Source organism: Zootoca vivipara, chromosome 4 (genome assembly GCF_965207765.1).
Source record: "Zootoca vivipara chromosome 4, rZooViv2.hap1.1, whole genome shotgun sequence".
Lineage (NCBI taxonomy): Eukaryota > Metazoa > Chordata > Lepidosauria > Squamata > Lacertidae > Zootoca > Zootoca vivipara.
This window is the reverse complement of record NC_142587.1, coordinates 90,224,382-90,247,941: the sequence shown is the minus strand read 5'-3', so window position 1 is coordinate 90,247,941 and position 23,560 is coordinate 90,224,382. Positions and strand designations below refer to the sequence as shown.

The 23,560-nt window shown below is 46.2% G+C and overlaps 1 protein-coding gene across 2 annotated transcripts in view; it reads right to left on the bottom strand.

The window, feature by feature from the left end:
* NOX4 (NADPH oxidase 4) overlaps nucleotides 1-23,560 on the bottom strand; it is a 91,731-nt gene that overhangs the window by 65,709 nt on the left and 2,462 nt on the right. Inside the window, exons 2-8 of one of the 2 annotated variants that reach the window (XM_035116490.3) lie at nucleotides 21,749-21,844; nucleotides 13,814-13,924; nucleotides 11,636-11,720; nucleotides 10,116-10,213; nucleotides 8,571-8,598; nucleotides 6,902-6,974; nucleotides 5,089-5,169 (exon numbers count right to left, since the gene is read on the bottom strand). In XM_035116490.3, coding sequence (XP_034972381.3) covers nucleotides 5,089-5,169; nucleotides 6,902-6,974; nucleotides 8,571-8,598; nucleotides 10,116-10,213; nucleotides 11,636-11,720; nucleotides 13,814-13,924; nucleotides 21,749-21,844 — 572 coding nt within the window. The remainder of the gene's footprint in view (nucleotides 1-5,088; nucleotides 5,170-6,901; nucleotides 6,975-8,570; nucleotides 8,599-10,115; nucleotides 10,214-11,635; nucleotides 11,721-13,813; nucleotides 13,925-21,748; nucleotides 21,845-23,560) is intronic. The other variant, XM_060273886.2, reaches the window with a different exon arrangement.

The following is a 23,560-nucleotide window of genomic DNA, read 5'->3' as shown; positions in this document are numbered from 1 at the left end:
TGGGGACAACGGAACACCATGACGGAAACCAGAGCACACAGGAACGCTGTTTACCTTCCTGCCACAGCGGTACCTATTTATCTACTTGCACTGGCATGCTTTCAAACTGCTAGGTTGGCAGGAGCTGGGACCGAGCAACGGGAGCTCACCCTGTCCTGTGGAATTGAACTGCCGACCTTCTGATCGGCAAGCCCAAGAGGCTCAGTGGTTTAGACCACAGCACCACTCACATCCCTAAGAACACAAGAAGAGCCTGCTGGATCTAATTCAGTATTGTCTTCTCACAGTGACCAATCAAATAGCAGCAGAAAGATTGTTTTCTGCTGCTCCAGAGAAGCGGACACGGAGCAATGGATTCAAACTTCAAGAAAGAAGATTCCACCTCAACATTAGGAAGAACTTCCTGTTTGGCAGTGGAATTTGCCACCAAGGAGTGTGGTGGAGTCTCCTACTTTGGAGGTCTTTAAGCAGAGGCTTGACAGCCATCTGTCAGGAATGCTTTGATGGTGTTTCCTGCTTGGCAGGGGGTTGGACTGGACGGCCCTTGTGGTCTCTTCCAACTCTATGATTCTATGATTCTATGAAATAAAAAAATTCCTTCAGTAGCACCTTAAAGACCAACTAAGTTTTTATTTTGGTATGAGCTTTCGTGTGCATGCACACTTCTTCAGATACAGACTTCTTCAGATACAGACTTCTTCTTCAGATACAGTGTGCATGCACACGAAAGCTCATACCAAAATAAAAACTTAGTTGGTCTTTAAGGTGCTACTGAAGGAATTTTTTTATTTTACTTCGATCCAGACCAACACGGCTACCTACCTGTAACCATGATTCTATGAAATATCCTTCGGAAACCTGCAAGCAAGACCTGAGAACCAGAGCACAATCCCTTCCTGTGGCTTCTACAAACTGCCATTCAGAGGCATACTGCCTCCAACCGTGAAGCCAGAGCAGAGCCATCATGGCAAGCGTCCATTGGTAGCCCTCTCCTCCATGAATTTGTCTAACCTTCCAAGTTGGTGGCCATCACTGCCCCTTGTGCGAGAGAGTCCCATAGTTTAACTATGTGCTATGTGAAGAAGTACTTCTCTCCCCCACCCCACCCCCCATCTGTCCTGAATCTTTCGAAATTCAGCTTCACTTGTGGTCCATCAGTTCCAGTGCTTTGTGAGATGGAGAAAAACTTTTCCCTCTCCACTCTCCACACCATGAATAATTTTATAAATTAGTATCATTTAGGGACGGGGTGAGCTCCCGTTGCTCGGTCCCAGCTCCTGCCAACCTAGCAATTTGAAAGCACGGCAAAGTGCAAGTAGATATATAGGTACCGCTACAGCGGAAAGGTAAACGGCGTTTCCATGTGCTGCTCTGGTTCGCCAGAAGCGGCTTTGTCATGCTGGCCACATGACCTGGAAGCTATACGCCGGCTCCCTCGGCCAATAATGCGAGATGAGAGCCGCAACCCCAGAGTCGGTCATGACTGGACCTCATGGTCAGGGGTCCCTTTACCTTTATCACGTCGCCTGTTCTCTAAAATCAAACACTGCAACCTCTCCCCACAGGGAGGAGTCTTGGTTGCCCTTTCTTTTTGGCTAGGTGGCTCAATGGTCTGAGTATAGGACAGATCCCTGATCTCACATGGGCTTACACATTTCCCCAACCTGAACTGAAGAAATCAACTTGCTTCTCCATGGGGAGGAAGGAGGGGAAAGTATTGTTACGAACTTGCTCCCCATCCCAACTTTATTGCAGATCCACTAATTGCTCCCCTTCCACACTCTCGATGTCCAAGTATTCATTTTCATCCGGCGGTTCTGGACTAGATCAAAGCCAGAGCAGATGAAGTCTTAGGAAGTGTTTTGCCCATCTGGCTCTCGTTGTGGCAATGACTCAGCCATCAACGTATAGGCCATTTATCCAGGCAGAGAAACTGGCAAAACTCCATCGCACCAAAGAGAACAAAGGTGATTAACACCAGCTGAGGACGTGGTCCCAGAGGCTCCCATAAGTCCAACGTCTGCTATGTCATTTATTGAGAGCATGTGTTTGGGCCCTGGCCAGCTTGGCTATTGTTGGCTAAACTCAGAGGAGGAGCCAGTTTAGGCTCGACCAAACATTAGTCACCCATTGCACTTTTTTTCTTTTTCAGAAACTGAAACAGCGGAGTGAGAGAACATAGGAGCATTTGGGGGGGGGGTTACCATTCCAGGGTTCAGAAGACCCAGAGGCAAACTGCAAAAATATCAAAAGGGGATGGAATGCATGACATAGGCGGCCAAGTTGAAGGATGCTTTCAAACAGCCAAAAAAAGAGGTCAGGGAGAACAAGTGGAGTCAAGTCTTGATGGAGCTACATGTACTAAGCTCGGATGGGGGGGGGGGCGGAACTAATGTTTTGCATGTGGCCTACATTGTGTAAACCCATGTAATCTGTTTATTTGCACATCAATTCATTGTGCTCTTCTTAGCCATGGGGGTGGGGGAGGCAAAGAACTATGCAGAGAGCCCCATCCACTGAAAATCCTGCTAGTTTGGGAGATTTCACTCGAAATGATCGCAAGTTTTGAGGCATAACTTTATAGCCTTAAGGACTAGAAACTCGCCCTGAAAAATACATAGATACTCTTTATAATTATTAATAATATTTTGGACAAGACATACATGGACAAATAATACAAAAATGACCCTCCTTAGCTTGTATGTCAGGAATCATTCCTTGAAATGCAGGCCTAGGACCATAGCTGTCAAGTTCTCCCCTTTTTTAAGGGAAATTCCCTTATGCTGAAAAGGCTTCCTCGTGAGAAAAGGGAAAACTTGACAGCTATGCCTAGGACCCTCGTACTTACGGGACTGTCTCTCCCGGTATGCCCCACGGAGGACCTTAAGGTCCATAAATAGTAACACCTTAGAGGTCCCGGGCCCGAAGGAAATCAGATTATCCTCAACTAGAACCAGGGCCTTCTCAACACTGGCCCCGACCTGGTAGAACGCTCTGTCTCCTGAGACCAGGGCCCTGCGGGACCTGATTTCTTTCCGCAGGGCCTGTAACACAGAGTTGTTCCGCGTGGCATTTGGCCTGGAGCCAACCTGATCCCCTCCCCCATTTCCCCTTTCTTTTCCCCTTTTGTATGAGGCTGCATTTTTAATTTTCAATTTTCAGTTTTTAAATTTTTAATTTTAATTGTATTTAGTCTTGTTGTTGAATTGTATTTTAACTAGTTAGTTTTATATTTGGTGTTAGCCGCTCTGAGCCCGGACTTGGCTGGGGAGGGCGGGGTATAAATAAAAAATTATTATTAATAATAATATGTTTAGGGAAGCTTTTAATGTTTGACGGACTATTGTATTTTAATATCTTGTTGGAAGCCGCCCAGAGAACCTGGGGAAACCCAGCCAGATGGGCAGGGTATAAATAATAAATTACTACTACTACTACAGTACTACTACTACTACTACTATTACTATTACTATTTACCCTTAGTTTGCACCCAGATCCTGCTATGACTCTCCTGCTAAGAGGAGGCACACTGAGAAGGGACTTAGAAGATGATTTCTGGGTCCAAGTAGGTCCATATGGAAAGAGGCAGTCCTTGAGGTATTGTGGTCCTGAGCTGTTTCAGGCTTTATAGGTCAAAACCAGCACTTTGAATTGGGCCTGGAAACTAACTGATACCCAGTGCAGTGGGACCAAAATTGGTGTAATATGCTCAAACCGCCTCCTTCAAACAGGCACAGACCACCCCCTCTCATAAAGAGGCATTGATCACCTCCCTGGCCCAGCCAGCTGTTCCCTCCTTGCTGTTTTTTTATCAGCCAAGAGGGGCAATGGTCTAGAGCATGCATCCCCAAACTGCGGCCCTCCAAATGTTTTGGCGTACAACTCCCATGATCCTTAGCTAACAGGACCAGTGGTCGGGGAAGATGGAAATTGTAGTCCAAAACATCTGGAGGGCCAAAGTTTGGGGATGCCTGGTCTAGAGGCCAAGTGGTCACCCTGACTGATCCGAGCACCTTGTCCACATCCTCAAGCCTTACCAACTGAAACTCATCCAACACAACAGGACTAGACTGTGCTCTGGACACCCCATGAGATTCAACAGCTATAACAGCTGGGTATGGTTTTCCCAGTAGTGATGTATGGAAGTGAGAGCTCGACCATAAAGAAGGCTGATCACCAAAGAATTGATGCTTTTGAATTATGGTGCTGGAGGAGACTCTTGAGAGTCCCATGGACTGCAAGAAGATCAAACCTATCCATTCTGAAGGAAATCAGCCCTGGGTGCTCACTGGAAGGACAGATCCTGAAGCTGAGGCTCCAATACTTTGGCCACCTCATGAGAAGAGAAGACTCCCTGGGAAAGACCCTGATGTTGGGAAAGATTGAGGGCACAAGGAGAAGGGGGCGACAGATGACGAGATGGCTGGACAGTGTTTTCAAAGCTACCAACATGAATCTGACCAAACTGCGGGAGGCAGTGGAAGACAGGAGTGCCTGGCGTGCTCTGGTCCATGGGGTCACGAAGAGTCGGACACGACTAAACGACTAAACAACAAAGCAGCTGAGTCAAGGTCTTGGTAGATGCAAACAATTTTATCCCCAAAATGCTTTGCAAACAAGTCACAGCGAGCTACCGTTGGTTCTATCACCTCCTTTGGGCCAGCCTGTAAAAGGCCCCGTACAATCTGGAAAAGCTCTGCTAGACGACATAATGAGGATGCAATGTAGGTAGCAAAGTATGTCTTCTTTGCTGCCTTCACTGCCACTAAGTAGGCTCAATAATGAGCCCTTACCAGGTTTCGGTTGCATTCATTCAGATCTTTCCTCCACTTGCGTTCAAGCCGTCTCTCCCAGCTTGTTTCCTCATTAAAACCAACCAACATTGTGTCTTAAAACCAGTAGTAAAATCCCAGCAGCAATGCCCCTAGCATGGGTACTGAACTCATCTTTCATTTCAAAACTTTCCTTTGAAATATGCTAAATTCACGCAGCTCCAGAGCTGTAGTTTTGTCTGTCCTGCCCTGGCGTGCTTCAGTTTTTATGGCATGCTTCTGTGGCTGGGCTTCATCAAAAGGGGCGATAACTTACCCAGAAACATGCAGCATCAGCAGAAAGTAGAAGACAAAAAAGAGGTTGTGGGTGTACCAGAAGATGTCATAATCAGAAACCCTGAAAGGAACAAAGTACAGTTAAATGTTAGGCAATCAAAGCATTTTGCATTGTTGAAGTAACTTATGCTGAGGAGGCCATATTCCGAGTAGTTGCTGCTCAACTTAAATCTGGATACATCCTAGATTTTTATTTTTAAATCTGAAGCAAGCAAAAACAGATTTTGTTGGCTCTCAGTGGAGATGGGGCGGGGGGAGTGAGCATGATCTAGATCACTGAAGGACTGGACCAGGAGATGAAAAGGAAGAAGGACTGAGAAAGAAAGGAAGAAGGTATACTCAGCCCAGTATACCTGAAGGAGCGTCTCCACCCCCAAGGTCCAGCTCCGAGGGCCTTCTGGCGGTTCCCTCCCTGCGAGAAGTGAGGCTACAGGGAACCAGGCAGAGGGCCTTCTCGGTGGTGGCGCCCAACTTGTGGAACGCCCTCCCATCAAGAAAATAAACAACTCTCTGACTTTTAGAAGACATCTGAAGGCAGCCCTTTTAATGTCTGATTTCTTTATTGTGTTTTTAATATTCTACAGTGGTACCTCTACTTACGAATGTTTCTACTTACGAACGGAGCTCCGTCCACCATCTTGGATGCGGTTTAGATAGGATTTTTTCTACTTACGATTTTTTAGATAGGGTTGCTTCTACTTACGAATTTTTTCTCCCAATGCATTCCTATGGGATTTGACTTACAATTTTTTTCGACTTACGAATGTGTGTTCAGAACGCATTAAATTCGTAAGTAGAGGTACCACTGTATTGGGAGCTGCCCAGAGTGGCTGGGGAAACCCAGTCAGATGGGTGGGGTATAAATAATAAATTATCGTTATCGTTATTATTAAGTCAGCGAGACAAGTTCACAATGGCTGTGCACATACTTTGTACTTCAAAGAGTCATTTTTCTCCATCTGGAATTGTCCGCACTTGTCCTCTTTGGGCCACTTTCAATCTAGATTAATTCTAGGTCCTACTGTCCACAAGAGCAGGTTTGACTACTTGATACATGTTTGAAAACCCTCCCCTTGATTAGCTGATCCACAGAGCCAGTCCGTCTGTGAGGCAGACTGTGGCATAATCCAAGGGCACGCACACACACACACACACACACACACACAAGCAAGGGGAAGTGGCTGTGGTGGCTTCCAGGTTTTGACAAGGACTCGCTATGGCCCTGCAAGATCTGAGGGCTCCTCACAATCTCACAGGGCTCTCGTACAATCTGAACAAAACCCGGAAGTCGCAGTCACACGATCCTGGTAAGCGATGCTTCAGCGGGGATGGCATGAGTGCAGGATGGCACCTTCCTGTTTCCCCTCAGGGGGCGAAACAGGCCAGGCTACCCCTGCTTACCCATGCCTTTTCCTCCCAGCACATGTCCCAGCTGAAGGAAGAAGGAAGTGGCAATTGCGATATTATGGGATATGCAGTTCTGCAGGTGTGGATAAACCTTTCAGCGCCGGGACCTACCGCCTCCATCCATTTTCAAAAGGATGTGCCGGGGGTGGAAATGCAGGCTCAATTTGTACTGAGCTTTCCTTTCCGGTGTGAAACTTGTTTGGGAAAAGGCGCTTTTCAGGGGTATAAAATATGAAACAGGTCCAGATTGTGGGTGGGCTCGGTAGGAAAATAAAAGCGAGATCTCCGTGTGGAATGAACGCAGAAAATAATGTTGCGTGTACACAGCTGTACTCACTTCACTAAGAGTCATTTGGTCAGATTAAAATAAAAAAATAAAAAATTACCTAATGGCATAAGTAGAGGCTGTAGACATTAGGAAGAGCACCAACACCATAAGAACCCCAGTTAATCCAGGAACTGAAAAAGAAATAGGAACGGTGGTCATAGGTTGTATTGAGGGAAAGTACACCAGTCTTAGCACTGCTTAAAAACAAAAACAAAATTCATCATCTCAGACTCTTCTCTGTGTACACTCTGTGGAGGGTGTGGACACGAAAAAGGGCCTTTTCAGTGGTGGCTCCCTGCTTACAGAATGTTCTCTCCCCATGGAGGTGTTATAAGTTTTCTTGGTTGCAATCGGTCCTAGTCAGTTTATGCTGTTCTGGTTGGGGTATCTATCTACCAGGATAAAAACTGGCAGTAATTCTACTGCAAGAGTGGTCAGAATTTTATCAGTGTGGGATGTTAGCATCCAAAATGCATTTGTGAAAGGTTAGTGTTTGAAAGGGCTGTAGAACCCTGTGAGGTCAAACACTCTGGGGTAGCTATTTCAGACAGTTCAGTGATTAACAGTCTTGTGAGTTTTAACAGCTAGAACAGCAGGCGTATTTTGTGTTGTGCTGCATTAGTAACCCAACAACTAGTAAAAAAAATTATTATTATTATTTTAAAAGCGTTTTAAATTAATTCTAACACAGTGACACCAGATGGCGATATAGAGTTCTGTCTTACGGGAAGCTAATTTCCCATTATGAAGTTAATAACGCATTTTCCTGAAATGCTTTTTTTTTACATGTCTAGATCCAGCCTTAGTCAGCCTGTAAATGTTAGCCTGTAACAGTTTTACCTATGTAAGAGAAAGATCCACCTGCATTGTATCATCAAATCATAGAATTGTAGAGTTGGAAGGGACCCCAAGGTTCATCTAGTCCAACCCCCTACAATGCAGGAACATCGGCTAAAGCATCCAAGACAGATGGCCATCCAACCTCTGCTTAAAAACTTCCAAGGAAGATTAATCTGCAACTGCAAGTACATTAAGAAAAAGCTATATATTCTTTAAACTAAAGAATGAGAGTGTCTTGCGTAGTTTTTATATGAGGCGAAGGAGAACGAAAGGCTGTCTTCCACATACTCTGCAAATGGGAACAAAAGTCTAATTCCCAAAATAAGGAGGGCAGGTATTGGGAAAACCAGCAGTATTATTATTTACTGCATTAGTTAAATTTAAGTTTTTGCCTGCCTGCCTGCCTGCCTGCCTGCCTGCCTGCCTGCCTGCCTGCCTGCCTGCGTGTGTGTGGACAGGCCTGCAATCCTATGTAATCCTATGTAACTAAACCCTGAGAGCAAGTTATAGTGAACCCAGGGGGACTTTCTTCCAAGTAACTAGGAATGTCTAGGAATGGTCCATGACCATTCAACAGAGTGAAGATTATAGCAAAAAGACACTGTGAATCCATCTTCTGTACGGAGCAATTATGTGTCACATCTTTGGAATGGAACAAATGTTACTGTGATTTTTTATTTCATTAAAAAAAAATCAAAGTTAAAAAGACAAGACAAGACGTCGCTGCTCGTTTCAACAAAGGAATTCTATTCTTTGTTCCAGCTAAGAACAGCGACGCTGCTGCAATATCTAGTAATTTATAATACTAGTCCATTTCTGTTTTTCAAAGCGTAGCCTGGAAAGTTAGCTGATTCAACACAATCCTGCGGTAGCTTTTGCTGACTTACCTGTAGCAAAAAGGAGTTTCCTGGGATCCTAGAAACCAGAGACAGACAGTATGAATTATTTAGCAAATTTACCCAGGGATAACTTAATCTGTATTCTGAGCAAGAGCTGGGACTTTGAAATGCTGACTTCCTCAAATCATAGCACTTTCAGAATGCTGATCAGGAGCACACTCTCTCTGTGTGTGTGTGATAGACCACAGCAGTCTTTGCCAACCTGGTACCCTCCAGATATTTTGGACTACAACTCGCAGCATCCCCAGCCAAACAGGGAGCAAAGGCAGGGAGCAAAGAGCATCCCAGGGCAATGAGGAAAGTCAGTTAGGAAAGATGGGTTATCCGGGATGAGAAAGAAAAGTGGGGGCCTGTCCACACATTCGTTTCTCCCACGCTTTCTTAGAATTCGTGTCGGATCCATAGCACTGGTCCCCAAAAGCTTTTCATTTATATCAGGCATAGGCAAACTCGGCCCTCCAGATGTTTTGGGACTACAACTCCCATTATCCCTAGCTAACAGGACCAGCGGTCAGGGATGATGGGAATTGTAGTCCCAAAATATCTCGAGGGCCTATGCCTGATTTATATCCCGACACAGGAACATGAAAAAATGTTTTTTTGCCACTGTGCCGGAACAAAACAAACAAAAGCCACTTAAAACCTAAATAGAAACTTGTTCCTATTTTATTTCACCTGGGTCAAAGACTCAGTTGGGCATGTGCTTTGCACACATTAGCACAGACACACACACAGGCGAGGAGCCCTTCTCAATGGTGCCCTTCTGGGGGCTTCAATCAGGGCAAAAACCCAGTAGCTACGGCTCAGCCCCTTCCAATCCCCCTATTGTGGTCATACAGTGGAACCTCGGTTTATGAACACCTCGGTTTATGAATTTTCGGTTTACGAATGCTGCAGAACCATCTAGAACGGATTAATTCATTTTCCATTACTTTCAATGGGAAAGTTTGCTTCAGTTTATGAACGCTTCAGTTTATGAACAGACTTCCGGAACCAATTACACCTATGCTTCAGTTTATGAACGCTTCAGTTTAAGTACTCCGTGGACCCGTCTGGAACGGATTAATCCACTTTCCATTACTTTCAATGGGAAAGTTCGCTTCAGTTTATGAACGCTTCAGTTTAAGTACTCTGCAGACTGTCTGGAACGGATTAATTCATTTCCCATTATTTTCAATGGGAAAGCTCGCTTCAGTTTATGAACGCTTCAGTTTATGAACAGACTTCCGGAACCAATTGTGTTCATAAACCGAGGTACCACTGTACTGGCATTGCGATCGACGACACATAAGTGAGCTATGTCAGTAGTGTGACCCTGGTGCAAAGGTGGCCAATGAATGGGGAACGGACACCATCCAATTTGTGCCTCCTTCCTTAGCTAGAAGGAAGCAGTCTCCAGCTTGACCTTTGTGCCAGATGCCACAAAGCCTGCTCCACCGACCACCTGAGCTCACCGCTTCAAAGCGCCACCTAATGATGGCAGAATGAAAGGCAGCAATTTCAGGGAGGAAAGAAGAAGTCCTGCCCACCCACCTCGCCATGGTAGCTGGCTGCATTGAGTGCCAGGAACTCTTCGTTGTAGTTCACAGAGAAGTTCAGAGCATTCACCAGGTGAGCAGCAACGTGGATCACTAGAAAAGAGAGGACAGCTCAGCTCATCAAAATGCTCTCGGAAGGTTTCATCCCCTGAAGCACGGGTAGGGGAACCTTTCTTTCGTGTCCACGTTTCCCTCTGGGCAACCTTTTGTGGGACACCTGCCAGCAGTGGGCGGGGCCAGAGGCAGAAGTGGGCGGAACAACACATGCACATTTTACCTGGATAGTTTCTGCATACTCTCTCTCTCATACACTCCACCATCCTCCCTCTATTCATCATCATCACCACCATCACCATCTATTAAGTTTATATACAGTGGTGCCTCGCAAGACGAAATTAATTCGTTCCACGAGTCAATTTGTTTTGCGAAAAATTCGTCTTGCGAATCGCGGTTTCCCATAGGAATGCATTGACATTTCTTTTTTTGCCCATAGGAACGCATTAATTAAATTTCAATGCATTCCTATGGGAAACCACAATTCGCAAGACGAATTTTTCGCAAAACGAATTCGTCTTGCGAGTCACCATCAGATCACCATCAGATCACAAAACGCATTCGTCTTGCGAAAAATTCATCTTGCAGGGCATTCGTCTTGCGAGGTACCACTGTACTGCCCTTTATCAAAAGATCCAACATTAAGAACACATTTTATGGAGCACAATGATAAAAACATAATAAAAGCATAGTTATAGGCAGCATAATAATAAAACAATCATAGCAACAGCCCCCCACCCTAGCTTTAACAGGTCATAGATTATTTAATGGCCAAAGGCCAAAGGAATGTTTTCACCTGCCACCTAAAGACATGTAATGATGGCACCAGGGGAGCTTCTCTGGGGAGAGCATTCCACAGTCAGGGAGCCACCACCAAAAGGGCCCATGCTCATCTTGCCACCCTCTGAAACTCTCAGGGATAGGGGGCATAGGGAAGGGCCTCAGACGACAAGCACAGGGACTGGGTCGGTTTGTATGGGGAGAGGTGATCCTTAAGGTATTGAGGTCTTGAGCCGTGTAAGGCTCCAGCACCAGCACTTTGAACTGGGCTCGGAAACTGGGGCTCTCCCAGGGCTGAGGTCCCCCACCCCTGGCCTATCAGGGAGGGTAACCGTGTCTCCTACTTTGGTCCACGATTTTGAAGAGCTGTCCGTCCTCGATTCGAAAGTGAACCGGCATCCACGCTGCATGATTTAAATTGGATGCACGCTCAACCTGATATCCGTTCTACACCAGCAAGCTTTCAGCGGGATTTCATGTGCAGTATCAAAGACAACTCTGCAGAGCTTGGACTCCCCATGCACCCAAGCGTAGACCTCCTACTCCTCCTCCGAGACACTGACAAATCTGAGAAAACTCTCACAGGTGGGTAAGAAGAAGTGTGGAAAGAGGCCACCGCATTGTGTACATCTGAAGAAAAGCCACAGAGCACTTGCTGCTTATGTCAACGGAGGAACCTACTTGAAAAGACGCATATCGTCACACCACATGTCACATGGAACGTTTTGCTTTTGTCCAGAAGCCTCCTGGTTTTTCGGCTTGCCACCTGGAAAAAGAAGTCCGCAAGTGAGCCAGTGGTTCTCGCCTCAAAGTGAATCAGCAGTTTGTGGGAAGAAGACAGACCCAGCTCTCCTGGTAAATACTGAGTGATTTGCAGTAGATCGGCAAGGATTTCTGAGTCCCGGTTGTGCAACTAAAGCAACAATAAAAAACGAATCCCCACCACTGCACCTTAAATTATATTGATGAAGCAAAGGAAGCTTGGGTTTATTTTATTTTTACAGGAGGGCTGTGAGTTCTCTTCAGCTCTGGTGCTCAAAAGGAATTCATGGGCACAGTGAATTCTCAGTGTATGTCTCTCGCTGGTGGATCCCAAGGCTCTTGGACAAAACGAGTCTGAAGCCCACACACTCTTGGTCTAACCTGTGGCTCTCCAGATGCTGGACTAAACAGATCCCATCAGTATAAACAAGAAAGACCAAGGGTCAGGGATGAGTCCAACAACATCTGGAAGGCCACATCCCTGCTCCCTGTTGAACTACAGCTTCTGTCAGCTGTAGACCAGTGGCTACATTGGATGGGGATTATGAGAACTGTATTCCAATGACATCTGGATGGCCAAAGGTTCCCCAACCTTGCTCTAAGAGCAGAGTCTTCCAATCTTGGGACTGCAGGTGTTGTTGGACTACAACTCCTATCCTCTTTGACCACTAGCTAAGTTGTTTGTGGATGATGAGAGTTGTAGTCAAAACACATCTGAGGACTAATGGTTGAGGGACACTGCTCTGGAGCAAGGCTGGACTCCAACTCCCATCAGCCCCACCAGCAGACCCAATGGTCAAGGATGGAGACAGTTGGAGAACATTTGGAGGGCCAAAGGTCCCCCAGCTCTGCTCAAGAGGATCACCAGTTCCCCACCACAGAGATCATTGTCAGAAAAGCTCTTCCCTGATCATTAGCCTTCCTGGCTGTAGCTGATTAGAACTGGAGTCCAGGGATATTTTTTGGGGGGGGATACAGGAACCCCATCCCTGCCCTCTGAGTGTGTCTTTAATCTCCAATTAGCTCACACATAGCATCTTCAGCCTTGGGTATTCAGGTGTCTCATAAATTGTGTCTTGGAGGAGGGATGGGATACGACTGCAATTAAAGTGACTCATTAAATGTGGAAACAAAATAAAAAATTAAAAAATTCCTTCCAGTAGCACCTTAGAGACCAACTAAGTTTGTTATTGGTATGAGGTTTCGTGTGCATGCACACTAGGGTGGGTCATAAAAAAACTTTTTTTGGAAAATGTTTCCTCCCTTGATCTTATATCAGGCGTATGGTATAAACATAGTCAAATTTCAAATTTGGGACAAATCGGTTAATATTTAGACCCTGTTCCTACAGATTGAAATTTTGCCTCACTACAAGTGATGAAAACATAGGAATTTGACTCATTTATTCTCAGTATGTTAAATTGTGAACTAATAAACATAAATTTTAGATTTTATGTAGAGCAATAATAGTTGCATACTATTATTTTCTGCAATATTTATTTAATTAAGATAAAACATGTTGATAATTTACATGAAAAACCAATGGTTTTGAACAAATTATATGGAACAATTAAGCAAACGGTGTACTAAACAAGTAAATATAAACATTAAACAATAAAACACCACTCATATTATGTGTTGCATCAAAACATCACATTATACTTAATTACTTAGGTATAAATTTCAGTCTGTAGGAGCAGGGTCTAAATATTAACCGATTTGTCCCAAATTTGAAATTTGACTATGTTTATACCAAACTCCTGATATAAGAACAAGGGAGGAAACATTTTCCAAAAAAAGTTTTTTTTATGACCCACCCTAATGCACACTTCTTCACATACACAGTGTGCATGCATACAAAAGCTCATACCAAGGACAAACTTAGTTGGTCTCTAGGGTGCTACTGGAAGGATTTTTTTTTTGTTTCGACTACGTCAGACTAACACAGCTACCTACCTGTCATTAAATGTGGTGATACAACCTTCCTGCCACCCCACAAGGAACTGAAAGCAAAGGTCAGAAGGGGAGCTTGTCGCCTGCAGCCTCCCATTGGCTTTGTGCTAGCTCACTGGCCACACCTGCACAGTTCTTTCTTACCTTCCGAGATCCTCGGAGGAAGGAGAGGAGAATCCGGCACATGGGCAAGAGGACTAGGCTGCAGTTAAGGTTCAGGACCGACGCAGAAGCTCTGCTGAGGCACAATCCTAGCTAAACAAAAACAGCAAGGGTTAGAAGCAGGCCTGCTCAGGCTCCCAAGCCACCAAGCTGAAAAGAGCCCATCTTGGGACCTGTGGAGAGACCGCAGCTCAGGGGCAGAACATCTGTCTTGCATGCAGAAGGTGCAGGTTCAATCCCAGCCATTTCCAGTTACTCAGGGTAGCAGGTGATGAAACAGACCAGGGGTGAGGGACCTATGGTCCTACAGATGTTGCCAGAATCCAGCTCCCCTCACCTCTCACCATTCTGCATGCTGGGTGGAGTTGATGGTAGTTGGAAGTCCAGCAGCAGCAGCAGCAGCTTTCTCACCCCTAGAATAGACACTTCCCTGCCCAAGACCCTGGAGAGCTGCTGTCATTCACACAACAGAGGAAAATACTGGACTGGGTGGACAAAACAGTTTCAGCTTGAGTTAGACAGTTTCCTTTGTAACCATGCTTGGCAATACCTCTGTTATTGCAGCCCCCGCCTAACAGGGGAGGGGGAGTGAGCTGCCATATACAGTAAGTGAGCTGCATTCAGCTGGGTAGCTCATGCTTTTTATAGGCCTGTTCCAGTACGAAGGGAGCTTGCATTATGGGATAGGATGAAGGACAGTTCTGGCTTTTTTCTGGGGCCTTTTGCATCAGGCCCATAGTCAGAAATTGTGGGGTGTAATCCACTGGAGCAGTCAAATACAACATTCCTTATTTCCCTAGAGTGGGCACAGGCAGGTAACTTCCTGTTCCATTGGTCTGGAGAATTTTTCCCCCTGCATGTGATCTGGGAGATGGGCATGGCTCTGGCTGACTCCACAAAAGAGCCAGGTCGCACAGCCATCTTTCTCTTGATGCCATGCTGCTCTCCTGCAGCCATTTTGCTCTCTTGATGCTGTTCTCTTCATGTATTTTACTGTCTGTTGGCTCTCAGCCAGCAGCACATGGGCTCAATCCCCATATGGGACTAACTCACACTATGTTCTGTTAAGGGACGCGGGTGGCGCTATGGTCTACTCCGCTGAGCCTCCTGGGCTTGCCGATCGGAAGGTCGGTGGTTCGAATCTCTGCAACGGAGTTAGCTCCGGTTGCTCTATCCCAGCTCCTGCCAACCTAGCAGTTCGAAAGCACACCAGTGCAAGTAGATAAATAGGTACTGCTGTGGCAGGAAGGTAAACGGTGTTTCAGTGCACTCTGGTTTCTGTCACGGTGTCCCGTTGCACCAGAAGCAGTTTAATCCTGCTGGCCAAATGACCCGGAAAGCTGTCTGTGGACAAACACCAGCTCCCTTGGCCTGAAAGCAAGATGAGTGCCACAACCCCATAGCTGCCCTTGACTGGACTTAACCCTCCAGGATGTATTTTAATCTTTGTTGGAGGCTGCCCAGAGTGGCTGGGTAGGCCTAGCTGGATGGGCGGGGTATAAATAATAAATTATTATTATTATTATTATTATTATTATTATTATTATTATTATGTACCCATCATTAGTCGGTGCCTACATAAGAGCTGATACTTAAATAGGAATCTAATAAGAGCACAAGAAGAGCCTGCTGGATCAGGCCAATGACGCATCAGGTGCAGCATCCTGTTCTTACAGTGGCCAGCCTGTGGGAAGCCTGCAAGCAGGATCTGAGCTCAATGGCACTCTCTCTGCTTCTGATTCCCAGCAACTGGAATTCAGAAGCATGACTACCTCGGGCTAAGGAATAAATCGTACACAAATCCAGAGTGGAGTCCCTTAGAAGGTTGGATATCATCTTGTATGCCTCATTCCAGCAACTCCTGCAGTGAGGCTGGTGCCAAACGTATTGCTCTGCTTTCTTTTGGACCATATCAGCGAGGCCGAGAGGGGGGTCTTGTTGTCTGGGCAGCCCAGGACCTCCATACACACTGCCTAGGCTTGCGCCCAGGGGAGGTCACTTTGGTCTTGCTAACACAACGGTTTGACTTCACCCCCAGAGGTGCACTCCATTATATCTCGAGATGGACAGAAGCCAACAACAACTACCTCTAACTATAGAAGCAAAGCACAGCTAGAAGCCATTCATAATCTGATCCGCTAGGTTCCCCATTCCTGCCATAGATCGCTGGAAAGCAAAAGGGCTACAGAGGCTTAATCTTTTTCTCTTTTTTTCTTAATGAATGCTAAAATCTCAGGGAGAGGTCCTAGGGCACACACAGCAGTGGCCCAACTTCCTGTACTTCAGAGCATGGTCTACAGAGGCCAAGGGAGATCACGCGGCATCCCACGGACAGCTGCTGCCTGGAGGAGCCCGAAAGCCAAATAGCAAAGCTCGTTCCTCCTCTGGAAACTGTTGCTCTGAAGGCTCCGCGTGGATGTTTGCATTCCCAGCGTCCGAGCACATGTCTGCACCACCCACAAGCGATCCTGCGTATCCGCTTTCCAGGGACCTCCAAATGGCATTTGCAGCCGCTCTCTGCTCCCAACATCAACGGGAGAAGTTCAGCAGGCATGCAACCCTCTCGGAGATTCGGAGCCGAAACACGCACTCGGCAGAATCCTGCAATGCAACCAGCTTGGCTGTGTTATTTCAGACTGTGAAGTGGGGAGGGGCTGCTGGTTGCCTGACTGACGGCTTTACATAGCAATCCGTGCAGACAGAAAAGCATTATGTCAGGAAGAAGGACCTCTCCCCTGAAACATTGACTTTCTATCTGCAGGGTCACCCACCTGTCAATCATCCGAGGGCACATACAGGCAATTAAGAATATATCCTTCCACAATGGTTAATTGATGTCTGTTTTTAAAACCCAGGGGGTTGCCTGGGATTGAACCTGGGACCTTCTGCATGCAAAGCAGATGCTCTACCACTAAGCTACAGACCTTACTCGAATGGACCTTTGGGCTGCTATAGCAGGGCCTTTCTAATGTTCACAACTGTGCTAATCTTTAAGGTGCCACGAGGCTCTGTTATTTTTGCTGCATGGCTTGCCCTCCAGAAACAGAAAGAGGAGAGCGAGCATTAGTCTACAATTGGTGGGTCCAAACACGCATCTGCCTCAGAGTCCGAACTGTGGTGGGTTATCCCAATGGCTTTACCATCACACATACAGTAACAAATTAGGAAGTTGGTCCCACCATTCATGTTGGGGCTAAAAGTGGCTCTCGGGTCTGCAAAGGTCAAAGACTACTGGAGTAGAGTCTTTCAGCCTGGGAAAGAGGAGACTGAGAGGAGATATGATAGCCACCTTCAAATATCTCAAGGGCTGTCACATGGAGGATGAAGCAAACTTGTTCTCCGCTTCTCTGGAGGATAGGACTCGAACCAATGGTTCCAAGCCCCAAGGAAGGAGATTCCGACTCAACATCAGGAAGAACTTTCTGATAGTAAGAGTTGTCCGGCAGCGGAATGGTCTCCCTCGGAAGGGGGTGGACTCTCCTTCCTTGGAGGTTTTTAAGCAGAGGTTGGAGGGTCATCTGTCATGGATGCTTTAGCTGAGATTCCTTGCATTGCAGATTGTTGAGCTAGATGACCCTTGGGAACCCTTCCAACTCTACAACACTAGTCTATGACTCTGCAGTGTGAGAGTGTTTCTCTCGGTGTGAGAATCTGGGCAGTGCAAGCAGGTCCCTATCTTCATTTGGCAGAATGAGGGAGGGTCTAGGTCTGCGCTCCTTCACCCCACTGTTTCAAAAGCCAGCCTTGTACTACAGGGACCAAGGAACAAAGCATTTATACCCCCCCTCCACTACCATGATGTGGAGGTCTCAGAGAAGATTGAGTCTCCTCTCGTGTTGGAGCAAAGGACGTACAGAGGCCTCCTTATTATCTATCCCATCAAGCGGCAGCAAACTGATGGGACATCTGGGCCATATTGCAGGCGAGAAAATTATAAAGGATGCAATTGTGACGCAATGAGAAAGCTTTCTCCAGAGAAGCGGCAAGACAGTGGTGTAAACAAAGGAAGGTCTTTCATTCCTAACTGCAGAGCTATATGTGCCATCGCTTCCTGAAAAGTGTCCTTCCGGCATGCAATGAGGGTTTGAAGCAAAGCAGGTAATTCCCTCCATTAGCATCTGAAATAGGATTATTTATTTGAGATTATATTTCATCATAGAATAGGAAGGGACCATGAGGGTCATCTAGCACAACCCTCTGCAATGCAGCAATCTTTTTGCCCAACGTGGGGCTCAAACCCATGACCCTGAGATCATAGAATCATAGAATCATAGAGTTGGAAGAGACCACAAGGGCCATCCAGTCCAACCCAAAAGAGTCTCATGCTCTGCTGACTGAGCTATCCCCGGTATGTGCTTGAGGACCCTGTAAAGGGAGGGTGGAGGAATCTGTTGCCCTCCAGATGCTCCCATCAGCCCCCAGCCAGCATGGCTAAAAATAAATAAGAGAAAACCCAGCAAATTGGTTCATTCTTTCTCACTGCCTTTTGCCTCTAAGGAAAAGGCTCTACTGCAAACCTATGCTCTCTACCCGCCAAGCCAAGTCTGTTCTTCAGCTTGTACAGGAAAATCACACACAAGCAAATGCAGTTGAGCTGAACCCAGAACGAAAGACAAGATTCTTGCTGCTTTTCCTGCCCCTTTTGAAGGAGAAACCTCCTTCCTCAGACTTTGACTATCCCACTGTCCTCAGCCAAAGGACTGTCTCCCGGTCTTCTTTTACATGTTGCTACATCAATGGCCACTTTGATAAAGCACTATGATGTGGCCTTAAACAGCCATGGCTTTGTCCAAAGAATTCCGGGAAGTGTAGTTTGCTTGGGCTGCTAAGAGTTATTAGAAGACCCCATATTCCTCTCGAAGAGCTACAATTCCCAGAGTGGTCTAATAACTGATCCCTCTTCCCTCTTGGCTATTCCATGAGCATTCATTTTTATTTGTTTTCAGGGAGGTTCGATGACATTATATCACAGCAAGCACATTTTCTCCCATAACTGTCCTTATTGCACAATGCCTGATCTTTCGGCGAAGTTGGCTTGCTGCACAAGACCACAGCTATAGTTATAGCGTAGCCATCTTCAAATATCTAAAGCAATGGTTCCCAATTAGACCCCTGTTTTTCAAAAAGCCAAGCCATGGAGCCCCTAACTTTTGAAAATTTTGATATCTCTGTAATAGTGTTTGTTATGTGAACGGTGCCACGGACCCCTGGGTGTGTTACGTAGACCCCCTGGGCTCTGTGGACCACCAATTGGGAACCACTGATCTAAAGGAAGATGAAGCAAGCTTGTTTTCTCCTGCTCCAGAGAGCAGGACCTGAACCAACAGATTCTAATAATGATAAAGGAAATTCCAGCGAAACATCAGGAAGAACTTTCTGATGGTCAGAGCTGTTTGACAGTGGAAAAAGATCACCTTGTGTGTTGGTGGGCTCTCCTTCATTGGAGATTTTAAAAGAGAGGTTCAACTGTGATTACTGCATTGCAGGGGGTTGAACAATATGACCATTGGGGTCCCTTCCTACTCTACAGTTCTGTAACTCTAGGACTTTATCTCCCTGGAGTTGAAGGACAAGTGCATTCCACACATGCTGATTTAGCCCAGTATACCTGAAGGAGTGTCTCCACCCCCATCGTTCAGCCCAGACACCGAGGTCCAGCTCCAAGGGCCTTCTGATGGTTCCCTCACTGCGAGGTTACAGGGAACCAGGCAGAGGGCCTTCTCGGAAGTGGCACCCACCCTGTGGAACACCCTCCCATCAGATGTCAAGGAAATAAACAACTACCTGACTTCAGATGTCTTCTTCAGAAGACATCTGAAGGCAGCCCTGTTTAGGGAAGTTTTATTCTGTTTAATATATCTGTTGGGAGCCGCCGAGAGTGGCTGGGGAAACCCAGACAGATGGGCAGGTTATAAATAAATTTATTATTATTATTATTATTATTATTATTATTATTATTGCCATCAGCATCATCATCAGACCAAAAAAAGTGGGAAAAGGAAAGGGACATCATCACAACCTAAAAGAAAAGCTGAGCTGCTTTTCACCTTTCCCATCTCATGTAACGCGATTGCAAATGCGGACAGCCGCCATCACAGATTCTTTATGTGTGATTCCTGCATTGCAGGAGGTTGGACTAGACGACCTTTTGCAACCCTTCCAATTCTACAATTCTTTAATTCTATAATTGCACAACCGGAGCTTGCCGGAAATACAGTCCAAAAGCACCCTCAGTTATAAACCAGCTTGATCTGAATAGGAAGCCCTCCATCCCATTTTAATTTTTATTACTTTAGACAACCTGTTTTGAACAGAAATCCCAACATACATTAAAAAGAGTGCCCCCTGCCTTCTTCTCCCCTCAACCCCCCACAAGGGATGACAACAGAAATGGCTCTTTGAATTTCAGAAGGTTTTGGAATGCCTGAAATCAAAACAGGGGCAATTATTCGCTTCCTAAAGAAAGGGAGAAGTGTAACCCGCTCCTAGGAGTGTTTGCTCAGAAGTAAGTCACACAGTGGATTCCAAAGCAAGCATGTATAGCAGAGCACCTTAGCCGCTGAGGCTAAAGCATCATTTCCCCAGAGACAAATCCACAATGAGAAAGAAAAACAAAAACCAGAAACATTTTCTGCATCTGAATATTACAGGATACATTCCCCTATCCTTGTTATCTGTGCCTCATAAAAGCTGCAGAGTGCAACAAATGCATCAGAACTTTTACTTCCATTATTAAAAACAGAAATCAACTTTCTAGACCTTACGATGACATGGGCGGCCATTGCATTTTAAAGGCAGGGTGTTTTTTTTAAGTGTCTTGAGCCACCTTGCGACAGGGAGAAAACCAGCATGTGAAGATGCTGTCATTATTATACCTCCACATAAGAAATAGCTGTTCTTCCTGGATTTCTGCCTGCCCTGGAGGTTTTAAAGGAACATTGCAATTGAAAAGAAGGCATCACCCAATGGGTGAAAGGATGAGTTTGAAACTGAGCGAGCAATGCCTTCGCTGCTTTATTCAATACAGGTGCAATAAACAAAGAGACTTTGAAGTGTAAAACACATGCACAGCACAAATAACACGTGCACATTTGAACATCTAGGTTTCCTTGCAAAACACACACGCAAAAACAGCAATCAGGGGAGAATCTTGCCTGGGGTGCAAATAGCCGTCTCTCGGTCTTGATTCCGACTGCAGAATGGGAATAATGTTGCCCTATTATTGTTGTTTCAGAAAAGTGTGCATCCACCTTTAAATGTAAGCTGTGTCAAAATTCTTCCCCACCTTTAGCTAAAACATCCTGGGTAGACTCTCCCCTTCCCCCAATTTTTTTTCTTTTGGCTGACAGAGTTTTCCGAAAGAAAACCGCACCAGGACTCACGAGAGTACGATGGAAAGGACGGGAAGGTTCATTTTATTCCAAGAAAAGAAAAGAAAATCCCTTCCCTTGAGAAATGCACATCAGGAAAAGCTGGCATGTAAGCGCTCGCCGGAACAGGCCCACGAGGTTGGTTAAAGTTACCATGACTAACAGTTGCAAGCCCAGCCATCCGCTGAGTGGGGTTCACATGCCAGAGTCCAAAAATGATGCCTGCAGCTGGGAGCTGGGGAAGAACGGACAAACCGGGATCTCTCTTTTCCCAGACCCTGGACAGAGTCATTCCCTTCATTCAGACACAGAAACAGAGTCTCCAGCCTATTCCTTTCCCTCCCATCCATCCCTGCCCTTACATAACCCCTCTTCTACCCCCCCCCAAAAAAACCCATTCACCCCTTCTCCTTCTCATGAGTCACCAAGAAGCCTCGAATCTGCCCGGTTAGCCAAAACTTTCCATTTCCTTCTTGTTCCCAGAGCCCCAAGGAAAGACAGCAGGGGAGAGGAAGGGAGCGGGGAGAAGCAAGCATCTACCACTTACCCCCAGCATCTGATGCAGATAGTAATACTGAGGCCCCCGATAATACATCCGGAAGGTTTTCCAAAACAGCCCCACGTTGAGAGACAGCCAGAGCAGCTGAAGGAAGTAAAACAGGCGGGGGGGGGGAGAGAGAGAGAGAACAAGGAAGAAGTTATTACTTTTATTACATGTAGAAACGGCATGTGCAAAACCAGAACTCTCTCCGTCAGAGAGAAGACACAGGCAACAAACTCTCGGGGCAGGGGGAGGCTCAAAAGCTGAGTGAGAAAACGAGACAAAGGCTTTTAAGAAATAAAATGGGGGGGTAGTTGGGCCCCACCAGCTGTGTTTTTGGAAGGTTTCCAACAGCGATGATCTCACTGTAACACGGGATGCTTTCAGACTCTCCCTATTTTCTGGTGGGATTCTCTCACATATCAGAGAATTCAGATTAAATTCTATCTCCCCCGCCCCCCAATGTGTACATGATCCTCCTTTAACACCCACAACAACCCTGCGAGGTAGGTTAGGCTGAGAGGCAGCAACTGGGCCAAGGTCACCCAGTCATGGGGCCAAGGGACGTTTTGAAGCCTGGTCTCCCAGGCCGACACTCTAACCACTGCACCACCCTGCCTCTCTCAATTTCAGCTGATTGGGAGCTCTTGTGCAATAAAGCCACTCCCCTCCCCACCCCCCTCTCAAAATAATCAGGCTTTTTGCAATAAGGAAAGGGACAGGAAAATGCACTGGAAAGTGGGGGATAACTCTCTTGATGGAAAGTCATCAATCCTCAGAGGTCTGTGTGTGTGTGTGTGTGTGTGTGTGTGTGTGTGTGTGTGTGTGTGTTCACAATGATTATTCAATAAATAACCAACACTGTCTAACAAATCAAAATGAATGCTCAGTAAATGGGTTGTCTGGAAGAACCATCCTGTGTGACTGAGAATCCCCAATACACACTGGACTCCCACCACAAATATAGGGTTGGATCCAGGTTGGATCGGCCACACTTTGGTCCCACGGAAAGCAATGAGACAATAGCAGCGTACGTCCCGTTGAGTTCAGTGGACACTAAGTGCAACTAAGGGCTTATCCACACTTAGCTTTCACCTCGCTCTTTCCAGGCAGAGGTTCGCGCTTTAGTTTTCACCCCAACGTAGTCATGGCTTAAGGGGTATAGATGTCAGTGGGAACTAAGTGCAGCTAGTTCAGTGTGTATTCAACCCAACAGAATTTACAAATAAGGAGCCACGATGGCGGGGAGTGGGAGGGGGGAGCAAGCATATTGTCCCAAGCAACTTGTTTCAGTGGGGTCTGTAATTAAAAATGATAAGAGATCGCTTTTGGCGCTGAGGCTAGCAAACATGATGAGCTCAGGTGGCTCTAAATGGACCTGCCAGCTGCAATACATGATAACAGGGCAATCATGCAGTCTCAGCCATCCCAAGAATGCACCCTTAGGCAAGATCTTCAAGTTTTGGCTGGAGTGTGTGTGTGTGTGTGTGGATAACTAAGAGGAGACCTGATAGGAAGTTGTCATAATGGCTGTGTTCTCCCTCCACTGTCAAAAGGACATATGCCCTTGAATGCCAGCTGCTGAGAGCCACAAAGGGAGGGAGTGCAATTCCCTCAGGCACTGCTTGCAGGCATCCCATAACTATCTATTTAGGTAAAAGGTAAAGGTTGGATGATTAAGTCCAGTCAAAGGCGACTATGGGGTTGCGGCGCTCATCTCACTTTTCAGGTCGAGGGAGCCAGCGTCTTGTCCACAGACAGCTTTCCGGGTCATGTCAACAGCATGACTAAACCGTTCATGGTGCAACAGGAAACCGT